The sequence below is a fragment of the Mastigoproctus giganteus genome, chromosome 6 (genome assembly GCF_048544385.1).
Source record: "Mastigoproctus giganteus isolate SK-2022 chromosome 6, ASM4854438v1, whole genome shotgun sequence".
NCBI classification, from domain to species: Eukaryota; Metazoa; Arthropoda; class Arachnida; order Uropygi; family Thelyphonidae; genus Mastigoproctus; species Mastigoproctus giganteus.
Window position 1 is genome coordinate 195,496,786 of NC_143580.1, and position 21,634 is coordinate 195,518,419.

Genomic DNA, 21,634 nt, shown 5'->3' on the forward strand with positions numbered 1-21,634 from the left:
CAATATTTCATTTCTCGTGTTATTATATAATAATTTCAAACTTCATAATTGCAAACTGCAATCATAACATTCTTAATAAACAGTGTTATTAATTTAAAAAATACTTGCAAAATGATACATCTGTCCCACACTTGTGACAAAACTGCCTGATCAGGAGCTAAATAAAGGATTTAGAAACTGATTGCTGGAGAGATGACTGGCCAGCAGGTTTGGTTTCATTGATTGGAAACAAAGTTTGCCAATTTTATTGGAAAAAAATTTGAAACTCCCTAAGATATCAAAATATGGAACTCATAAAAGTAGAGGTACAAAAGTAATGCCTCCTGTTTTTTTTCTCGGGAAATTTAATTCCTAAAACCATGCCTTTTACATCAATTAATCCTCAATCATTAATAAACACTGTTATTTTTCCATAAAGTCACCATCATTTTCTATGTACTTACGCCATTTCTGAGTCAGATGCTGTATTCCAATCCTGTAAAAGTCCTTACTCTTCGTTTGGAGGGCTTCGCGAACACTGTGCTGCTTGAGCTGGTCATCGTCTGCAAAATGGGTTCCAGAGTGCATCCTTCAGTGGACTGTCCTCTCAGCCCACTGAAGGATGCCCACTGATTACATCCTTCAGTGGGCTGAGAGGTGACAGTCGGAAAGTGTAAGATCTGGGATGTGAGAGGGGTAAGGAAGAACAGTGCACTCCAGTTTTGCAATAGCCTCCATCGTTCACAGACTTGATGTCATGCATTGTCAAGGAGAAGAACCTCATTAAGGTTTCCGCTGGTCAAATTCTATGGATGCAGGCTTTTAACTTTTTCAACATTTCCACATATCAATCTGAGTTGAAAGTGGTGCCACACTCTAAGAATTCCCAGAAGTGTGATAATTTATTTTATAAATTATCACACTTCTTAAAAAAAAAAAAAAATAGATATACCCTATATTTGGGTGTTTTTTTTTTTTTTTTTTTTTTCACAGACAGGCTAAATTCCATATATGGTACCCCTCATGTTACGCTACAAGGTTGCGTACGAGGACGTGAACTGTGAAAAATAGTTGTAATTAGAAGGGGAAAAAACACATTGGAGGGGTCATGTTTTTAATCGATTTTCATTTTTGTTCAGTGAAAAAAGGCTAGGTTTTTTCTGTGAAATAATAATAAAAATACATACTTCTTTTAACAATAAAAACAAGAGAAATTAAATAATACAATTAAATATATTTTTCTGCTGCATGAATTTTTCTTAAAAAATCTTCATTTGCTATTTCTTCATAAAATTCTTCACAAGAATTAGTGAAATTGCACTTAACTTGTAGTATTGCTTTCAGCATTTCTACGGTCACTTGTGTTTTTGTTGACATCCACAACTTATTTACTACTGAAAAAACTCTTTCCATTGTACCACTGGCTCCCAGCAAACACAATGCAAATGATTTGCATTATGTTTGCCATTAAGTAAGGAGGCTACATGTCCAATCCAGGCCATTTTCCAGGACAGTTTGCAATGCGGGGCAAATGACTGAAATCCGGGAATGTCCCACATAATCTGGGACATCTGGTCACTTTACATTAAGGGCAAGTTGCTACAATGAATAAAAGGGTGGTTGAGTGGGAGAAGACAGAGTGGTAATCAGTAGACACTGCTCTTCATGGAGTAATGTTATTAGTGGACTCCCCCAGGGTTTGGTGTTGGGCCCATTGTTGTTTTCTGTATTTATTAATGATATTAACAAAGGTATATCAGGCTTAATGTCAAAGATTGCAGATGATACAAAGGTTGTTAATGACAGTAATGACAGTGTGGTACTGAAACAGGATCTAGAAAATTTGGGCAGATGGGCTGAGAGGTGGCAACTGAAGTTTAATATTGACAAATGTAAAGTACTGCAGAAGGCCTGACATTAATACTGACAAATGTAAAGTACTGCAGAAGGAAGAAGGCTTCCGTAGCCGAGTGGTCAGGAGCGCAAGTGCAGTAGCATGCGCTCTTTGAGTAGACCGGGGTTCAAGCCCCTGACTGCTGAATACGGTCGATCTGCCAACCCGCACTGGACCAGCGTGGCAGATTATGGTCTATTTCCTTCAGCATGAATTGTTGAGGAGGCTTCCATCCTGCAGTGGGTTGATAATGGCTGCACTTTACTTTACTGCATATGGGTAGCAGCAACCCTAGAATAATCCTATATTCACATATGAGGAATTCTCTAGGAAAGTGGAGGTCAGAAGTTTATGAAACTAACAGGAGGCTAAATTATTTTGTAGTAACTGAGAGAAAGTTGGAAGAGAAATTGCTGAATTATTTTTAAAAGCAAAAATTATTTTTAAGTTAAACATAAGAAAGACACCTGGGCTGGATGGGATCTATCCAATTATATTAAGGTTGGCTGCAATGGAAGTAAGCAAACCGTTCGCCATAATTATGAGAGCATGTCTGAATTCAGCAGAGAGATTCCCATGTAATGGAGATGTGCAAATGTATCCACGTGAGTTAGGGTTAAAATTGAAGGTATCTGCAATTCTGCCAAGACATGATGAGAGCCTTGTCAATCAATTCGGCCCTGAAGGGAATGTCCAAGGCTCATAGGGTAGAATTTTTTTCAGCGTGGTATGGGCTTCTTAACAGGAGAGACTGCTTCTACAGGGATGGACTACACTTAAATAGAAAGGGTGCAAAAATATTTGCCGATGCTATCGAGGTAGTGTTAGGTGGGCCGGAAAACTGCTAGCTTGGGGAAATTAAAAACAAACTAAAAAGTTAACAGTAGCTGCAGGCAGAGGTGAAGGTGATTTTTGCAATGCTTCTATTGGAATGAGCAGTAGAGTACAGAGCAAGTTGCTGGGAATTTCAAGAATTCCTGGAAGTCATCATGGAACAAGTAAATACATGGGCTGTGTTTGGGCAACCAAGGGTAAAAACAGGTGCATGTACACCAATGCTAGAAGTATAGTAAATAAATCTGATGAAATTGAAGTGCTGGTCAAGACCTCAAAGGCAGATATTGTTAGGATATCAGAGACGTGGTGTTACATAGATATTAGAAATGCAGAATTGGAATTTGGAGAGTACGATGTGTACAGAAAGGATAGCCAGGATAGGAAAGGAGGGGTTATGCTGTTAATTAAGAAAAACATAAAATCAAAAGAAGCGCATCCAGTTGATATAGATGGACAGTGCACTGTTCAGTCAGTTTGGTGTGACATAAGCACTGCAAAAGCAAAAATAAGATTAGGAGTGTGTTATAGGCCTAATGACTCGAACGAGTACAATGAACAATTGTACAGAGAAATAGAGTGGGCTAGTAAATCAGAATGTCTTATAATGGGGGATTTTTTCTTCCCAGATATTGACTGGAACTTGTTGGTTGGTCACTCACACACTAGTAAGACTTTTATGGATTTATTGGATGAATGTTTTCTGCAGCAGCATGTTTGAAAGGCAACCAGAGAGGATAATACTCTTGATCTGGTTATCAGCGGTGATCATTCGTGTGTTACGAATTTGCAGATAAAGAAACCACTAGGTGGCAGTGATCACAGTGTACTGATGTGGTATTTACTTAAAAGATATAATTACCATCAGGGGTTAAAGGAAAGGGTTTTTGCTTCCGTAAAGGCAACTAGGGTGGTAGTAGTAGTAGTGGCATGTGATGCAAAAAAGCATGTCTATGAGCTTATGCAGCATCAGCAAAAAAAAAAAAAAAAAAAAAATCACACCATTCCCTCCAAATGCCTGTCCAGTTCCTCCTTAAATTTATTCAACCTATCAACTTCCACAACGACAGATGGAAGTTTGTTCCAGCAATTAACCATCCGCTGGCTAAAGGCAAATTTCTGCACGTCTATTCTACATCTGTCTTTTCTTAATTTGAATTTATGCCCCCTTAGGTTCATAATCTGAACAAGTGGAAGGATCCCATCAGAATTCAGCATGCTCAACCCATTCAAGGCCTAATACACTTCAATCAGATCACCGCGCAGGTGCCTAGTCTCCAGCCACTGCAATTTGCAGAACTTAAGCCTCTCTTGGTAAGAGGATCCCTTCATTCCCCTCACCAATCTTGTTGCCCTTCTCTGTACACGCTCAAGTAAATCTACATCCTTCCTAAAATGAGGCCTCCAGACCTGTACGCAGTACTCAAGGCATGGCCTGACCATTGCCTTATACAGAGGGATAATCACCTCCTTTTCCCTGCAAGCAAAATTCCTATATATCATTGACAAAACTCCATGACCTGCCCTGGCAGCCTGTTTGCATTGCTCAGAAAACTTCATATCTGCCTGCACAATTACTCCCAGGTCTTTTTCATTTTCTACCACCTTAAGTGTAGTACCACACAGTTGGTAGGTTTCTCTGGGGTTACTTCTACCCATACGCAGTACTTTGCATTTGTCAAGGTTAAACTTCAGTTGCCACTTCTTAGCCCATCTGCCCAAATTATCTAGATCCTGTTGCAATAGCACACTGCCATTACTGTCATTAACAACCCTGCCAACATTTGTATCATCTGCAAACTTCGACATTAAGCCTGCTATACCTTCATCAATATCATTGATAAATATACAAAACAACAATGGACCTAAGACCGAACCCTGTGGGACTCCACTAATAACATTAGTCCACAGTAAATCAGAATGTCTAAAATTGGAAAATTTTAACTTTCCATACATTGACTGGAACTTGTGGATTAGTCACCCACACAGTATCAGAACCTTTTTAGATTTATTAGATGACTGCTTTCTACACCAGCATGCTAGAGAGGCAACAAGGAAAGGCAATACCCATGATCTGATTATTGTTATTTATTGTTATTTGTTTTTTTTTAGGAGCATTAGCAACTAAGGCCATATTGCTCCGCGATATGTGGTGGTCATTCCCTGACCTTTCTGCATCCTCCGTATTTGGTGGTGACGGGCTCGAACCCCGGTCTAATGAAGAAGCGTATGCTACACAGTACTGCTCCTTCCCACCTGGCTACGGAGGCGACTTGATCTGATTATAACTGGTGACTCTTCATGCATTAAGAATCTGCAGAGATGAAATTACCACTAAGAGACAATGACTCCAGTTTATCAGTGTAGGATTTTCTTAAAGATATAACTAATCAAAGGTAAAGAGAAGAGATTTTTCTTTAAAGGTGATTGCAATGGTCATAAGTGTTAAATCCTTTTGGTGGGACCAACTGATTACATTACCAACTCCAAATTCTAAATGGGAATCATTTAGGAAAATAACTGTAGAAGCTACTAGACATTTTATAACAACCAAGAGATACTGCTCAAAGTTTAGACTCGAATGGATAATAGAGGATCTGATAAGACTAGGGGCAGAGAAGTAAAATGCATGGAATAATGACAGAAATCTACAGTCTGCAATTAAAGGAGTTAAGCAAGTTAAGGCAGAGTGAGAAGCCTTTCACTAAGAATACAAAGAAAAGCTAGAAAGGGATGAACCACACTGGTCCACTAGATAGAATAACATAACTATTGGTGATCCCGTTCAGGTTGCTGAAAACTACATAACTTTGAATCTAAATTTGCACGTGAAGAAATTTTTAGGAATGGTGATACCATATGTATATCATGTTATAATTAATAACCAAGTGATTTCGTGATAAGTGCAAAAAAAAATTACAAGAGAAATTGTTGAAGCTAAAAATGAATAAAACACCAGAGACTAACAAAATCTATTAAATTATATTAAATAAGGATGGTCCTTGACATTGTCACAAACATTCTCTCAGATATGCCAGACAAGCTGTACTTGCTACCTGGAAGTCTAAAACGCTGATGGAACTGATATTTGGGTGACACTCAAGTCAAGTGGACCCAATTTCGGCGAAGTCCGGATGGTCTGTGACAACCAAATCCTCTGCTTGCACCTTCATGATGGTGGGACTCTTAGTAATCCTGGGTATAACTTCCATGAACAAGCACACGGCGGGTGACTACTCAGGTGTGAACCAATGTAAGCAGGGGTCGAGGTGTGGTATCCACACCACATGGAGAAATGCCGCCCCTCTGTGTTACCAGGCAGTAGGTGGTAGATGACTCTCATGAACCAGTGCAATACCACCACTTTGCTTATTGGAGGCTTGAAGTGGTGGAACCCATGTTTAGTCACCAGAGCTAAGTTCCGGTCAACCCTTCTCCATCTCTTCCATCATGCAGTATGATTGATGACTTTTGAGGTGATGATGAACATCGTGGCGAGATCCAATCTTCCTTACATTTCAAGGTTACAGCTCTAAAACGGTGTTTGCAGGCCGGCCGCTAGTTAGTACACTGGACTGAACCTATTGGTAACTCTCTAGGAGGCTTCCGGATCAGCTAGTGTATAATCTTGCTACTCTACTCTTCCAGATAGTGACTGGAGGGAGTCCGAGTTATGCGGGGGACATTGTCGGGGCCACGTTATGTCAAGGATCTGGGTATATTCTTACCATGTGTATGCCATATCCAAAAATTTCATTACTTCATAATGCATGTCCCACCCACTTTTTCTTACCATTGAATACACCACGAATTGTCAAACTAATAGAGTAAGCTTATCTGTGAAAAGATCTAAACCTCCCAAACACTTCCTAATTCATTTCACAAATATACGTGGTCTGAATTCTAATCTCAACGATGTCCATTTCCACTTGCAGTCTGCCAAACCCCATGTACTTTTTCTGACAGAATCTCAGTTATGTTGTTGTTATTTGATTTTTAGGAGCATTAGCAACTAAGACTATATTGCTTCGGGGATATGCGGTGGTCATTACCTGACGTTTCCACATCCTCCGTATTTGGTGGTCACGGGCTCGAACCACGGTCTAATAAAGAAGCACTGCTGCTCCTGCCCACTTCGCTACGGAAACGCCAGAATCTCAGTTATCAGTTGATTCAACTACTGCTCATCTCAGTTGCCCAAATTATTCGATGTATGATTCCTTTCGCCTCAAAAGTGGTACTTGTGCATATGTCCGTTCCGATATTCCCTATCAGAGGTTGGCGCCTCCGTAGCCAGGTGGGAAGGAGCAGCAGTGCGTAGCACACGCTTCTTGGTTAGACCGGGGTTCGAGCCCGTCACCACCAAATACGGAGGATGCGGAAAGGTCAGGGAATGACCACCGCATATTCCCGGAGCAATATGGCCTTAGTTGCTAATGCTCCTAAAAAAAAAAAAAAACCAACCAACCTATCAGAGACTTGGTAATTTGGAATCTCCTCTTTTCGATCATCTCTGGCTTAAAATCTCTCTACCTCATTCAGTCAAATTCATCTGTGTCTCTACTGTTCTACGAACTCCACTAATCACTTGGAGCTCTTTGACTTCCTCTCTTTGCAACTTGACTTTCTCCACTCCAACTTTCCTAATAGTGAGGTAATTTTCCTTGGCGATTTTATTGTTCACAACTCCAGCTGGCTTCCGTTTTCTAGTCACACTGACCCAGCTGGTCGAGATGCTGAGACTTTTGCAATTACTAATGACCTTGCACAGCTTGTTCATTTACCTACAAGACACAGGACAATCCTAACCATACAGCCAACACGTTTGATCTTTTTCTCACAAACAACCCTTCTAAGTACACGGTCAAAGTGAGAGGTCCTTTAGGCACCCCAGATCACAACTTGGTGATTGTCTCTTCTCCAATGGAGCCTTTATCTCATGGCTATTCCCAACCTCGTATTGTTTGGCATTACAAGAATGCAAAATGGGATGACCTGAAAGATTTATTTTCTTCTTTTCCTTGGTCGGATTACTGTGTCAAAACTTCTAATGTCAAAATTTGCTCAGATCGTGTCAGTGAAATTATTCTTGCAGGAGTGGAATCCTTTATCCCACACTCCACTTTAAAATCTTGTCCTTTATCTAAACCCTGGTTTTCCAATAAATGTGCTAAGGCTTTTCAAGAGAAGAACTACCCATATCATAATTAGCTTGTTTCTAATTTTTCAGTTTCATTTTCTGCCTACACCAAAGCTCACAACAATTGTAAAGCAGTTATTAATCAGTCCAAACTAGAGTTTGAACAGGCTAAGAGTAGAAAACTTGCTTCTTGCCCTAATGGTAGCCGAGAATTCTGGTCTCTTGCTAAAGATATTGGCCTCAACTTTTGCCCATCTCTGCTCCCACTTCTGTCCAAACCATATGGTTCTGTTGTCACTTCAGCCAAGGATAAAGCTGACCTTCTAGCATCCCATTTTTCTTCCAACTCATGTATTAATGATCTTGGTAAAACACCTCCCACCATTCCCAAAATGCTCCATTCAATGCCTCCTGTGGTCTTCCGTCAAAAGGATGTCAGAAGGATTTTGACGAATCTTGATGCTAATAAAGCTCCAGGTCCCGATGGTATTTCTCCACTTGTTCTCAAAACCTGTGCTCCTGAACTTACTCCTGTTCTTTGTCGCCTTTTTTCACTTTCTTATTTCAAAGGTGTTTTTCCTTCTGCTTGGAAATTTGCTCATAACCAGCCAGTTCCTAAAAAGGGTGACAAATCCCTCCCATCCAATTATCGTCCCAACTGGGAGAGCTGTCTCCTAATTTCCCCAATGTAGCAGCTAGTGCAGTCACGGCAAGAGTTTCTCTAAAGTGAAAACACCGGTCCCCACCTTACTACAAAGTGGATTGGTCTACCGCATCTCTTTCCGGCCGACTGGGCTAGCCGGGTGGGTAAAGTGCCTGCCTGGCAACCCAAAGGTCATGGGTTCAAATCCCGCCTCGGGCTTGGATCAAAATACTGCAAAAATCTTGGGAGGTGCATTATGGCCACAGAAGCCGATGCGCCAACAACCAACAAAAAAAAAAAAAAAAAAAAAAACAACATCTCTTTCCATGACTGCACTAGCTGCTACATTGGGGAAACTGGGAGATGGCTCGAAAAATGCCTTTCTGAACACGAAAGAGCAATCCGCTTAGGGGATGTGGAGCACTCGGCTATTGGCGAACACGTTTGGGCCACCCACCACGATGTCGTGATTGTGGATAGGTCCCACAACTATCGACGACGCACCTGGTTGGAGTCATTGAACATCACATGCTCCAATACCTCGGTCAACAGGAGCAGTGAATGTCAGGTCCACCCTATCATCGAAACAACAATTCTGACTATTGACAAACACTGGCAATGTCTGCATGCATCACAGCCACAGGCTTCAACATACAACAATTAATCACACACTTCAAGTACATGATTGGCAGTACACGCCCTCATGTTCCATTCTTAACTGTTAGTTTAACTGAGGAAGGTTGACAAAAACAGCCGAAAGCTTTTGTATGTATCTAATCTAATAATATGTATGTATTTCCTTTATTAAACTTATCATAACTTGTTCTGTCTCTGTTTTGCTCTGTGTCACAGTAATTTGAGTATTAATTAAGAGGCATATGATGCAAGAAAGCAAACATATGCAGCATCAGCTTAAAAAAAATAAAATAAAATCCCAATGCACACATCCATTCGCTCTAAAAGTTTGTCCAGTTGTTCCTTGAATTTATTTATGCTATCAATTTCCACAACAACAGGTGGAAGTTTATTCCAGCTGTCAACTTCCACAATGACAGATGGAAGTTTATTCTAGCAATCAACTACCTGCTGACTAAAGGCAAATTTCTGCTCATCTATTCTACAACTGTCTTTTCTCAATTTGAATTTATGTCACCTCAGGTTCGTAATCTGAGCAAGAGGAAGAATCCCATCAGCACTGAGCCTGCTCAATCCATTCAAGGCCTTATACAGCTCAATCAGATCACCTTGCAGGTGCCTAGTCTCCAGATGCTGAAATTTGCAGAACTTAAGCCGTTCTTGGTAAGAGGACCCCTTCATTCCCCTCACCAATCTTATTACCCTTGTTAGTAAATGTACACGAATAAACTTTTATATATAAAATTTTAAGATGTGTTCTGATTTACATCCCAGAACAAAAGTGTTCACTTTTAGCAATAAATTACAAATTTAATTTTCTACCATTACATACCAAATTTTTGGAATGCTGGGAATGTTCAAATATATATATATATATTCCCCCCCCCCCAACATCCTGAAAATTGTGACACATCAAACATCAACAAACACATTTTGGTTAAAGTGAACATTAATGTACACAGTGTGTTACATTTCAGGAGCATTACCAATAGCAATACATGAAAATTTGTTACAAAAACTTCTAAAATATTTTAAGTAAGCAATGAAATGGATCAGAGCTCTTGTTCCAAATTTATAGGAATATTTCTGTAGAAAACTTGTGTAGGAATGCCATGAAATCGGAACAACTTAGAAACATCCAGAGTACAACAGAATATATGCTGAAATTTGGTAGCAATCTGCATTTTTCTTGTTGAGTAACATGAAAACATGTTTTCATTTTTGGTAATTTTTGTAGGGGGAGGGGGAAGGGAACAAGAGTTGTGAAATCATAACTGGACCTGAAATTTTCTCAAGGAGCAACAGAAAACAGGTTAAAAATTTGGCATTGATAGAACTTTTCATTCTATAGTATGTTACTCTAGAATGAAAAGAATGACAGATTTTTGTGGTCATCTTTGGAGGGGGAGGGAGCAATGACTGATCTTAAAAGCTTTCTAAGGACAAAACATATGCTGAAAATAGGATATTGATTGAACTTTTTCTTATTAACTAATGTCCAAACACCCAATAACATATGTCCATTACAAATTAGGCAATGTATACAGTATGTTACATTTCAGGTGCATTCTGTATTTTCTTTAAATTAATTTTTTTTTTCTGTGATTAACTATATTAATTACTAAGATTATAACTTTATAGAACACTTAATAAAACTCTATAGACATACATTCTCAAAACTTAGCTGTGCTCTTTTCCATATACTTTTAAATATTTTCTCTCTATATGTATGCATCTGTTAACAATCCTTACACATGCGAAGTGTGTGTGTAAGGCTTGTGAATCAATAGTGAACATGGACTGTGTAAGGCAAACAATACTACATTAAAACTAAATTTAATCAATGAATTTCTATTTGTCCAATTTTAATGAAATTTGGGACAGCTTGACAAATCTTTTTATATGAACCAAATATAAAATTTCATGAAAATTTATTTAGTGGAAGTCCCTCTGCTACATACAGACATGGTGAAGACAATAGTCGCGTATGCACATATGCTAACGCACATAAAAATCAATCAAAATAATAGGATTAATAAATAAAATTTTGGAAGCAGAGTACTAATTGTACAAGTATATTCAAATTAACAAGTTTCTAAATATATGATTATTTCTTAAAAGTAGCAATCTCACTTTATCCTCTTTAATCCAGGGCCTTAATTCTTTAATTACTGGTGGCTCCAGCTCACACTCTGGCATCCATTTAACTTCTTCTTCTGCAGATATCTAAATGAAAAAAACTTTGATAATATATAACATTGTAATGTCAGAGATATAAAATTAGTAAATTTATTGATTTGTTAACCCAAATGTTCTTAAATTATATGAAAAATGTAGTACTTCATGTGGAACTAACAAAAAAATAATCATGGAGAACCATAGCATATAACAATTACTTTAGCAAGTTACTGTACCAGATGTGGAGAAATGTCAACTTGACAACTGTACTTATTGAAACTTATTTTTAATGTGGAAATAGTCTCCCCTTCATTTTATATTTAAGTTTGTGTATGTTCCATGTCCTTTCCTCAACATTATGACCTTAATGATATATAAAAACAGGAAATGAAGTTTCCTACACAGTGAATCCAAAACACTAAATAAATATGCCCTTTGCTGACAATGTTTCTGAACAAGATTTGAAACTGTTGCCAAGTCTACAAATGAGAGAAAGAATGTAAATATTGTTTTCTTAAAAGTTATATAATACTGAAATGAATTTTTGAAGATAACGTTTTATAAATTTTATATTAGTAAATTGATAAGAGGAGTTTACCTCAATATAGTACGTGGAACACTTCCGTATGATACCCTCCAGAAATTAAAACGAAAAAATCGACAACTTACCGGTACATTAAAGTAAAATATAAATAATTAAAGTGAAATATAAATAATTAAATAATCAATTTAACACAATTCAAAATCAATTCAAAACAATTAAAATTCAAATTAACGCAATTAAAAGAATCTAACGAAAATATTCAAAACGATTTTCCTTCCTGAAGCTGACAATGCTTTTCGACCGACTGTCGTGATCACAGGAATGAAAATTATCGAATCAGGCTAAACCTGCAACTTAAATAGTGATTATGTGTCTTCGCGCATGCGCGTAAAGGTCCACGCATCGGAGATCAAATATGGCCGCCGAACATTAACAGAATTCTCGTGTAATTTAATTTCAACGGTTTCTGCAATTAATAGTCGCGTATAATTACGTTGAACGTTAAGTATTTTGGCCTCGTTAAATAAAAAAGTATGTTTTTCGTTAATGGCATGAAAGGCTAATTCTGACGCTGCTGAACGAGAAGCACGAACAGAGGCTTCGTGTTGATTTACACGGATATTAAGAGAAAACCGCGTGGAACCCTGATAAGACGAGTCGCAATCACCGCAAGAAATGTTGTATACTAGATCATTAATTTGTGTTGCGAACGCCGAAAGAACCGAGCGATTGTTCAGTATAGTGTGTAACTTCCGTATAGGCCTAGCTATAATTTTAAATTCGGTATCTTTAAAGAATCTGTTAAGCTGTTTGTGCCACTGTTCAACATATGGGACAGAAATAAAGTATTTTTTGATATTACTATTGTTGATTGGTGCAGTATTTTGTATCCTATCCTTAGCTTGTACCCTAATTCGATTTATTGTGTTAATGGGATAACCCCTGTTCAAGAATCTGCTAGTTAATATTTGTATTTCTGAGTCTAAAGCAGAATCCGTCGTTGAATATTTATAGGCATTTAGAAATTGATTAAAGATAATCGATCTTTTGTAGGTGAACGGGTGGTAGCTATTATAATGTAGAAGCATACCGGTGTTTGTGGGTTTTCGATAGATGCTAAATTGTATTTTGTTCGAGCCCCGGGTAAGCGTGAAATTTAGAAAGTTTAATGACTTAGTATCCGTATCTTCCCTTTCCAATGTAAATTTGAGTCTAGAATGAATATTGTTAAACGAATGTAAAATATCTTGGATAGTACTACTATCGGTAATAACTAGAACATCGTCTAAATACCTCCCATAGTATGTGATACGGGGACGAAAAGGTGTCAAATGTATCTGCTCAATCGTTGAGAGATAGATCTCTGACATTAAGCCACTCAGGCTCAAACCCATTGGTAATCCAAAAATTTGTTTGTACACCTTGTCTCGAAAGGTGATGTAGTTAGCCTCAACTAATAGTTTAATTAAGTGAAAAATCTCCTTTATAGGCAGCTTCGTATAATTAATCGGTGTCGAGTTTTTATTTAACATATCCCAAATAATATCTAATGTGTATTCAACGTTTACATTCGTATATAATGATGTAACATCTAATGAGAATAAATTGTCATTGTCGCCGAGTTTACAGTCCTTAAGATTATTAAATAATGTATCGTAATTCTTAATCCCAAATTGTATAACCTGTCTAAAAGGTTTTATAATGTTATATACATGTGTGGCTAAGGCTGAAAATGCCGAGTTCCTGTAGGAAACAATAGGTCGAATCGGAAATCCAGGCTTGTGTAATTTTACCTGACCAAAAAGTGCAGGAATATTGTATGTTCTGGACTTCAATTCCTTCAACTGAACCATAGTAATGTAGTCGTTTTTACGATATGTGGTTAACGTTTTATTGTATTGATTTACCAAATTGGTAAACAGTGTCGGGTCCACTTCACAATAAGTGGAGCTATCAGATACAACTGAATCTAACTTATTAATATAATCATGTTTATCTAGTATTACCACTGTATCTCCTTTATCTGCCCTCTGTATAATAATGTCCTTATTTTCTCGAAGTTCTCGTAAAGCTGAACTGTCATGTGTATTCAATTTAGGAAGTCGTGTTTCTTTTATGTTATTCACTACTTGGTTAACTTGTTGAATAAATACATCTTTTTGTGGAACACTACGAAGTCCAAATTCAAAATCAATTACGCATTGTTTTTTTGGCAGCTTTCGAGGTGGTAAATTATAATTTAATCCTTTGGATAAAAGTGAAATCTGGTCCTGCGATAGTGTACACGAGGAAAGATTTGTAACCTGTTGATATGTCGGTTCGTTGGATACTGGGTGAGGGGGTGTTCGTGAACTAGCCGACATATTCTGTGGTAGTGCGTTATGTGTCTGTGGGGGGGATGTCACCCAACTCGTGTGAACTTGGTCGCAAGCTCGCGACAATGTGTTAGAATTCGTATGAACGTGTCTTGAACTATTCGATAATGTTTGCAACTTATTAACGTGTCTGTTTTTTATTTCTGAGGCTTGTGCTTCCCGTCGCAAATCTATGGAGGTCTTCAATACAGACCAATCGTTCGGATGTAGATAATTTTTTAATTTATCGCGAAGCTTCCTAACCTGGGAAAGGTATTTTTGTTTATCCGAATATCGAGATTTTAAGGCAAGCTTAACAATATTACGTGATGTCGCCAGTGATAGTTGTTTTATGCCTGAAATTTTTTGATTTAAATTCACCCTGGCAAACTTCGGAACGATGTTGTTTTGAAGGCAATATTTTAGGAAAGAAATATGGTAACTTTGGGCCGAGTACCTTAGTGTAGATTTAATGTAATTTTGTACCAAGCCATTCAAAAAATCTCCCATAATTGTGTGTATCGAATGTATGTTTTGAATATTTTCGTTAGATTCTTTTAATTGCGTTAATTTGAATTTTAATTGTTTTGAATTGATTTTGAATTGTGTTAAATTGATTATTTAATTATTTATATTTCACTTTAATTATTTATATTTTACTTTAATGTACCGGTAAGTTGTCGATTTTTTCGTTTTAATTTCTGGAGGGTATCATACGGAAGTGTTCCACGTACTATATTGAGGTAAACTCCTCTTATCAATTTACTAATACTATTACCAACGTAGAACATATTGAGTAATACAGCTCTGATTCATACTATATAATTAATTTTCATACTCTTATTGACTATTTCATTCACTTCCTGTCTCTCCAGTAGTATACAATCGATACACACAATTATGGGAGATTTTTTGAATGGCTTGGTACAAAATTACATTAAATCTACACTAAGGTACTCGGCCCAAAGTTACCATATTTCTTTCCTAAAATATTGCCTTCAAAACAACATCGTTCCGAAGTTTGCCAGGGTGAATTTAAATCAAAAAATTTCAGGCATAAAACAACTATCACTGGCGACATCACGTAATATTGTTAAGCTTGCCTTAAAATCTCGATATTCGGATAAACAAAAATACCTTTCCCAGGTTAGGAAGCTTCGCGATAAATTAAAAAATTATCTACATCCGAACGATTGGTCTGTATTGAAGACCTCCATAGATTTGCGACGGGAAGCACAAGCCTCAGAAATAAAAAACAGACACGTTAATAAGTTGCAAACATTATCGAATAGTTCAAGACACGTTCATACGAATTCTAACACATTGTCGCGAGCTTGCGACCAAGTTCACACGAGTTGGGTGACATCCCCCCCACAGACACATAACGCACTACCACAGAATATGTCGGCTAGTTCACGAACACCCCCTCACCCAGTATCCAACGAACCGACATATCAACAGGTTACAAATCTTTCCTCGTGTACACTATCGCAGGACCAGATTTCACTTTTATCCAAAGGATTAAATTATAATTTACCACCTCGAAAGCTGCCAAAAAAACAATGCGTAATTGATTTTGAATTTGGACTTCGTAGTGTTCCACAAAAAGATGTATTTATTCAACAAGTTAACCAAGTAGTGAATAACATAAAAGAAACACGACTTCCTAAATTGAATACACATGACAGTTCAGCTTTACGAGAACTTCGAGAAAATAAGGACATTATTATACAGAGGGCAGATAAAGGAGATACAGTGGTAATACTAGATAAACATGATTATATTAATAAGTTAGATTCAGTTGTATCTGATAGCTCCACTTATTGTGAAGTGGACCCGACACTGTTTACCAATTTGGTAAATCAATACAATAAAACGTTAACCACATATCGTAAAAACGACTACATTACTATGGTTCAGTTGAAGGAATTGAAGTCCAGAACATACAATATTCCTGCACTTTTTGGTCAGGTAAAATTACACAAGCCTGGATTTCCGATTCGACCTATTGTTTCCTACAGGAACTCGGCATTTTCAGCCTTAGCCACACATGTATATAACATTATAAAACCTTTTAGACAGGTTATACAATTTGGGATTAAGAATTACGATACATTATTTAATAATCTTAAGGACTGTAAACTCGGCGACAATGACAATTTATTCTCATTAGATGTTACATCATTATATACGAATGTAAACGTTGAATACACATTAGATATTATTTGGGATATGTTAAATAAAAACTCGACACCGATTAATTATACGAAGCTGCCTATAAAGGAGATTTTTCACTTAATTAAACTATTAGTTGAGGCTAACTACATCACCTTTCGAGACAAGGTGTACAAACAAATTTTTGGATTACCAATGGGTTTGAGCCTGAGTGGCTTAATGTCAGAGATCTATCTCTCAACGATTGAGCAGATACATTTGACACCTTTTCGTCCCCGTATCACATACTATGGGAGGTATTTAGACGATGTTCTAGTTATTACCGATAGTAGTACTATCCAAGATATTTTACATTCGTTTAACAATATTCATTCTAGACTCAAATTTACATTGGAAAGGGAAGATACGGATACTAAGTCATTAAACTTTCTAAATTTCACGCTTACCCGGGGCTCGAACAAAATACAATTTAGCATCTATCGAAAACCCACAAACACCGGTATGCTTCTACATTATAATAGCTACCACCCGTTCACCTACAAAAGATCGATTATCTTTAATCAATTTCTAAATGCCTATAAATATTCAACGACGGATTCTGCTTTAGACTCAGAAATACAAATATTAACTAGCAGATTCTTGAACAGGGGTTATCCCATTAACACAATAAATCGAATTAGGGTACAAGCTAAGGATAGGATACAAAATACTGCACCAATCAACAATAGTAATATCAAAAAATACTTTATTTCTGTCCCATATGTTGAACAGTGGCACAAACAGCTTAACAGATTCTTTAAAGATACCGAATTTAAAATTATAGCTAGGCCTATACGGAAGTTACACACTATACTGAACAATCGCTCGGTTCTTTCGGCGTTCGCAACACAAATTAATGATCTAGTATACAACATTTCTTGCGGTGATTGCGACTCGTCTTATCAGGGTTCCACGCGGTTTTCTCTTAATATCCGTGTAAATCAACACGAAGCCTCTGTTCGTGCTTCTCGTTCAGCAGCGTCAGAATTAGCCTTTCATGCCATTAACGAAAAACATACTTTTTTATTTAACGAGGCCAAAATACTTAACGTTCAACGTAATTATACGCGACTATTAATTGCAGAAACCGTTGAAATTAAATTACACGAGAATTCTGTTAATGTTCGGCGGCCATATTTGATCTCCGATGCGTGGACCTTTACGCGCATGCGCGAAGACACATAATCACTATTTAAGTTGCAGGTTTAGCCTGATTCGATAATTTTCATTCCTGTGATCACGACAGTCGGTCGAAAAGCATTGTCAGCTTCAGGAAGGAAAATCGTTTTGAATATTTTCGTTAGATTCTTTTAATTGCGTTAATTTGAATTTTAATTGTTTTGAATTGATTTTGAATTGTGTTAAATTGATTATTTAATTATTTATATTTCACTTTAATTATTTATATTTTACTTTAATGTACCGGTAAGTTGTCGATTTTTTCGTTTTAATTTCTGGAGGGTATCATACGGAAGTGTTCCACGTACTATATTGAGGTAAACTCCTCTTATCAATTTACTAATACTATTACCAACGTAGAACATATTGAGTAATACAGCTCTGATTCATACTATCTAATAAATTTTATATATAGTACATTTACATGCCAAACATATTCATAAATGCCTTGCTTGTATAAATGATTTACATAATAAATGTTATTTCAAATTTTTATTTTTAACTTAACCTAAGAGGTTCTTTGGAAAAGTTTTTCAGCACAGAAGAATTTAACAAATCTAATAACAGGTGAACTTCCAAAAGAGTAGTACAGATTAAGCCTTAAATGTGGAATAAAGCAACCAAAATATACCTAAATGAGATGAACTTCTGTTGGGATATGATGATGAGTAAAGTTAGTTGTAAAAATAGAAAGAAGCCAAATTGTTCAGTTGAGACAGGTATTTGGAAACAAGATCTGGGGGCCAGAGGCTAAATTTTTATACTGAAGATTAACAGATACCTCTATAATGCCACAAAGATTAACAAAATGATGAAGAGAACAGTTTGGTTGCCATAAAAACCCTAGCACCTAGCAAAACAATACTCTCATAAAAATTTGGGCTAAAGTAGATCCTAAAGTAAAATGGTTAAGGATTAAACAAAATATTAATGGACTAATTGAATAAAACTGAATAAAATAAAATAGTGGGAACTTACCCTTACTTTTTCAAGTATACAAGTGATTTATAAAATGAAATAAAATAAATCTTTAGATAATGAACCAAATGAAATAGAAATAAGTAGCTAAAAAAAAGAGAAAAACCATACTACACTAGAGGTTTATATCTCAATATACAATTTAACATTAATGGAGACTGTTAACCAGGCGCCTCCGTAGCCAGGTGGGAAGGAGCAGCAGTGGGTAGCACACGCTTCTTGATTAGACCGGGGTTCGAGCCCGTCACCACCAAATATGGAGGATGTGGAAAGGTCGGGAATGACCACCGCATATCCCCGAGCAATATGGCCTTAGTTGCTAATGCTCCAAATAACAAACAGTAAACAGACTGTTAACCATATCTTCTTAGAAATTCAAATTCTGTTGATGTCTGGAAGGATACAATTTCTTCTGCTTCAGTGGTGCGAGGTGCACTTAAAGTTTTTATGTTTCTAGAATAACCAATTTCTGAAATGGTTTCTATCTATAAAGAGATTCAAATATACCTCATTCAATGTTACTCCTTTTCTGTTGATGGTCTTAGTATCTGTAATATTTTATGTAGAACATTTCTTTGAAGGCCTTTCTGCAATATACATCAGTAGACAGTACAGCACAGAGCCAAAATCCCTGATCAAACAATGTGATAGAATGGATTGAATTTTGTCTATCTTGCCAAATTCTATATTCATGTGTTCTCCTATTCATGTGTATTTGTCTCCTATATGTCCCCCCCCACCACCCTCTACAGCAGGCCTGGGCAAACTTTTTGGCTGAAGGGCCACATTAGGAATTCAAAAAGAAGGCAGGCTGCACGTAAAATACTATTTTTAAATATATATTATTTGTTATCATGAAGAAGAAATATAACAAAAAAAAATTATTCTCTAAGAACCAAGAATTTAATGAGATGAATGGAACTGTTTTACATCTTTTAACATTTTTTTAATTTCGGGTGTTAATTTTGTAGTTGAGATTCTTAAAACTGCTTGTAAATGTTCGTTGGTGATGCTTGATCGTAAAGAATTTTTATTTAGATTCATGATGGAAAATGTTTGTTCACAAAAATAACCAACATTTTTCAGGCAAAATCTTTAAGTTCATCGAATTTATCCGAATTAAGAGTATTGTAAAATTTACACATTTCCTCACGACGGTGCAATTCCCTTAAATCAGTATCACACTGCAGATCTATAATCTGAAGTTGTAGTTCACTCGGTGCACTGTCAATTTCTATTGAAAATGGGTCGCGCACTATTGGCAAACTTGTCTCAATTTTTCGGAAGATGCCAAATCTTCGTGAAAAGTCGTCATTCAAAGCGTTGATAATTTCACAATATTTTTCAATTTTATTTTCTGGAATCTTCAGCAACTTCATGATTGGAAAGTGGTCTACCTTGTTAATCATAAATGTCGAAGGAACAACTGGAGTTTTAATTGAAATCCATTCAAACTTTTAACCATATCATGGGTGTATAAATTTTTCCCTTGTAACACAGTGTTGAAAGTATTTAAGTGTGTCATGATGTCCAGGGTAAACGCAAAATCACAAATCCAGTTATTATCAGTTAATTCGGGAAAGTCCATAATATTTTTCAGTTTTAAAAATATAGAATGATGTCATCTTAAAGATCCCATACTTGCCGAAGAACTTTTCCTAAGCTAAGCCATCGAATTTGGCTATGATAAGGAATATCTGTGTACTCGGATTCAAAATCTTGAAGAAAATTAACGAATTGTCTTGTGTTTCAGGCCCCTCGATAGTATTAAATTTACTAGTTTAATAATACAAGATGTGACATGTTCAACTTTTAACACATTTTTGTTGAATTAAAAACTGCAGAAGAAAGGGATTTAGGGAGGGATGGTTACTATAGTACTACAGAAAGGGAGACTTGTGGCAGAAAGGAAGACAGAAAAGCTGACAAAAAGAAACTTGCTTATGAGAAACTACCTAAGAGAGTGAATAACAGGAAAACAGGAAGTTTTTTTTGCATATGTGAATAAAAGAATGAATCAGATCAGGTTGTATGTAATAGATGTTTTTTTTTTTTTTTTTATGTGAACCCAAAACACGAGAGGTATTAGAACCTATAGTACTTAGTACCGTGCTTGGGTTGGAGGTTGAGAAGACGAAAGAAGATATTTGTTGACATTAGACTTGAACTTCTGTAGATTGTAATTTTCAGGAAATACGTATGAAGGAAGGTTGTTCCAGAAAATGGCAGTTGAATGAATAAATGAGGAAGATGAAAAGTTGGTTCTGTGGGTTTGAAGTTGGACAGTAAATGGATGCTGGCCGGTGGCGGCACGTGTTCGGACTGTTTTGAAAGAGAGAGCGGGAATTATAGAAGCCAATTCAGAAGAACAGTGCCCATGGAAGTATCTGTAGAAGAGGCATGCAGCAGAAACAGTGCATCTATGAGAAAGCGATCTAGCATCACCCTCAGTGAGCGATCAGAGAGAAAACTGGATAACCAATTACTAAAAACAGTTGGCAAACCATAAGATGGAAGCTTGTTTAGAAGACCTTTATGCCAAACACGATCGAAAGCCTTTGAGATATCAAGAGCAACTACTTGTGTTTCATCGAACCTTTCCATTGAATTAGTCCATAAATGGGTAACATAAGCCAGAATATCACCAGTGGATCGACACTGACGGAATCCATACTGGCGATCGTTGATCAGACGGAAGGTTTCTAGGTAGTGTAAGAGTTGGCGGTTAATTGATTTCTCCATTACTTTAGAAAGAGTAGAAGTAATTGCAATGGGACGATAATTGGATGGGAGGGATTTGTCACCCTTTTTAGGAATTGTCTGGATATGAGCAAATTTCCAAGCAGAAAGAAAAACACCTTTGAAATAAGAAAGTGAAAAAAGACGGCAAAGAATAGGAGTACGTTCAGGAGCACAGGTTTTGAGAACAAGTGGAGAAATACCATTGGGACCTGGAGCTTTATTAGCATCATGATTCGTCAAAATCCTTCTGACATCCTTTTGACGGAAGACCACAGAAGCCATTGAATGGAGTGTGTTGGGAATGGTGGGAAGTGTTTCA

The 21,634-nt window shown here is 36.9% G+C and overlaps 1 protein-coding gene across 1 annotated transcript in view; it reads right to left on the minus strand.

Moving 5' to 3' along the window:
- Cmtr1 (Cap methyltransferase 1) overlaps positions 1-21,634 on the minus strand; it is a 379,789-nt gene that overhangs the window by 268,278 nt on the left and 89,877 nt on the right. The window contains exon 6 of the mRNA XM_090376649.1: positions 11,260-11,352. Coding sequence (XP_090232775.1) covers positions 11,260-11,352 — 93 coding nt within the window. The remainder of the gene's footprint in view (positions 1-11,259; positions 11,353-21,634) is intronic.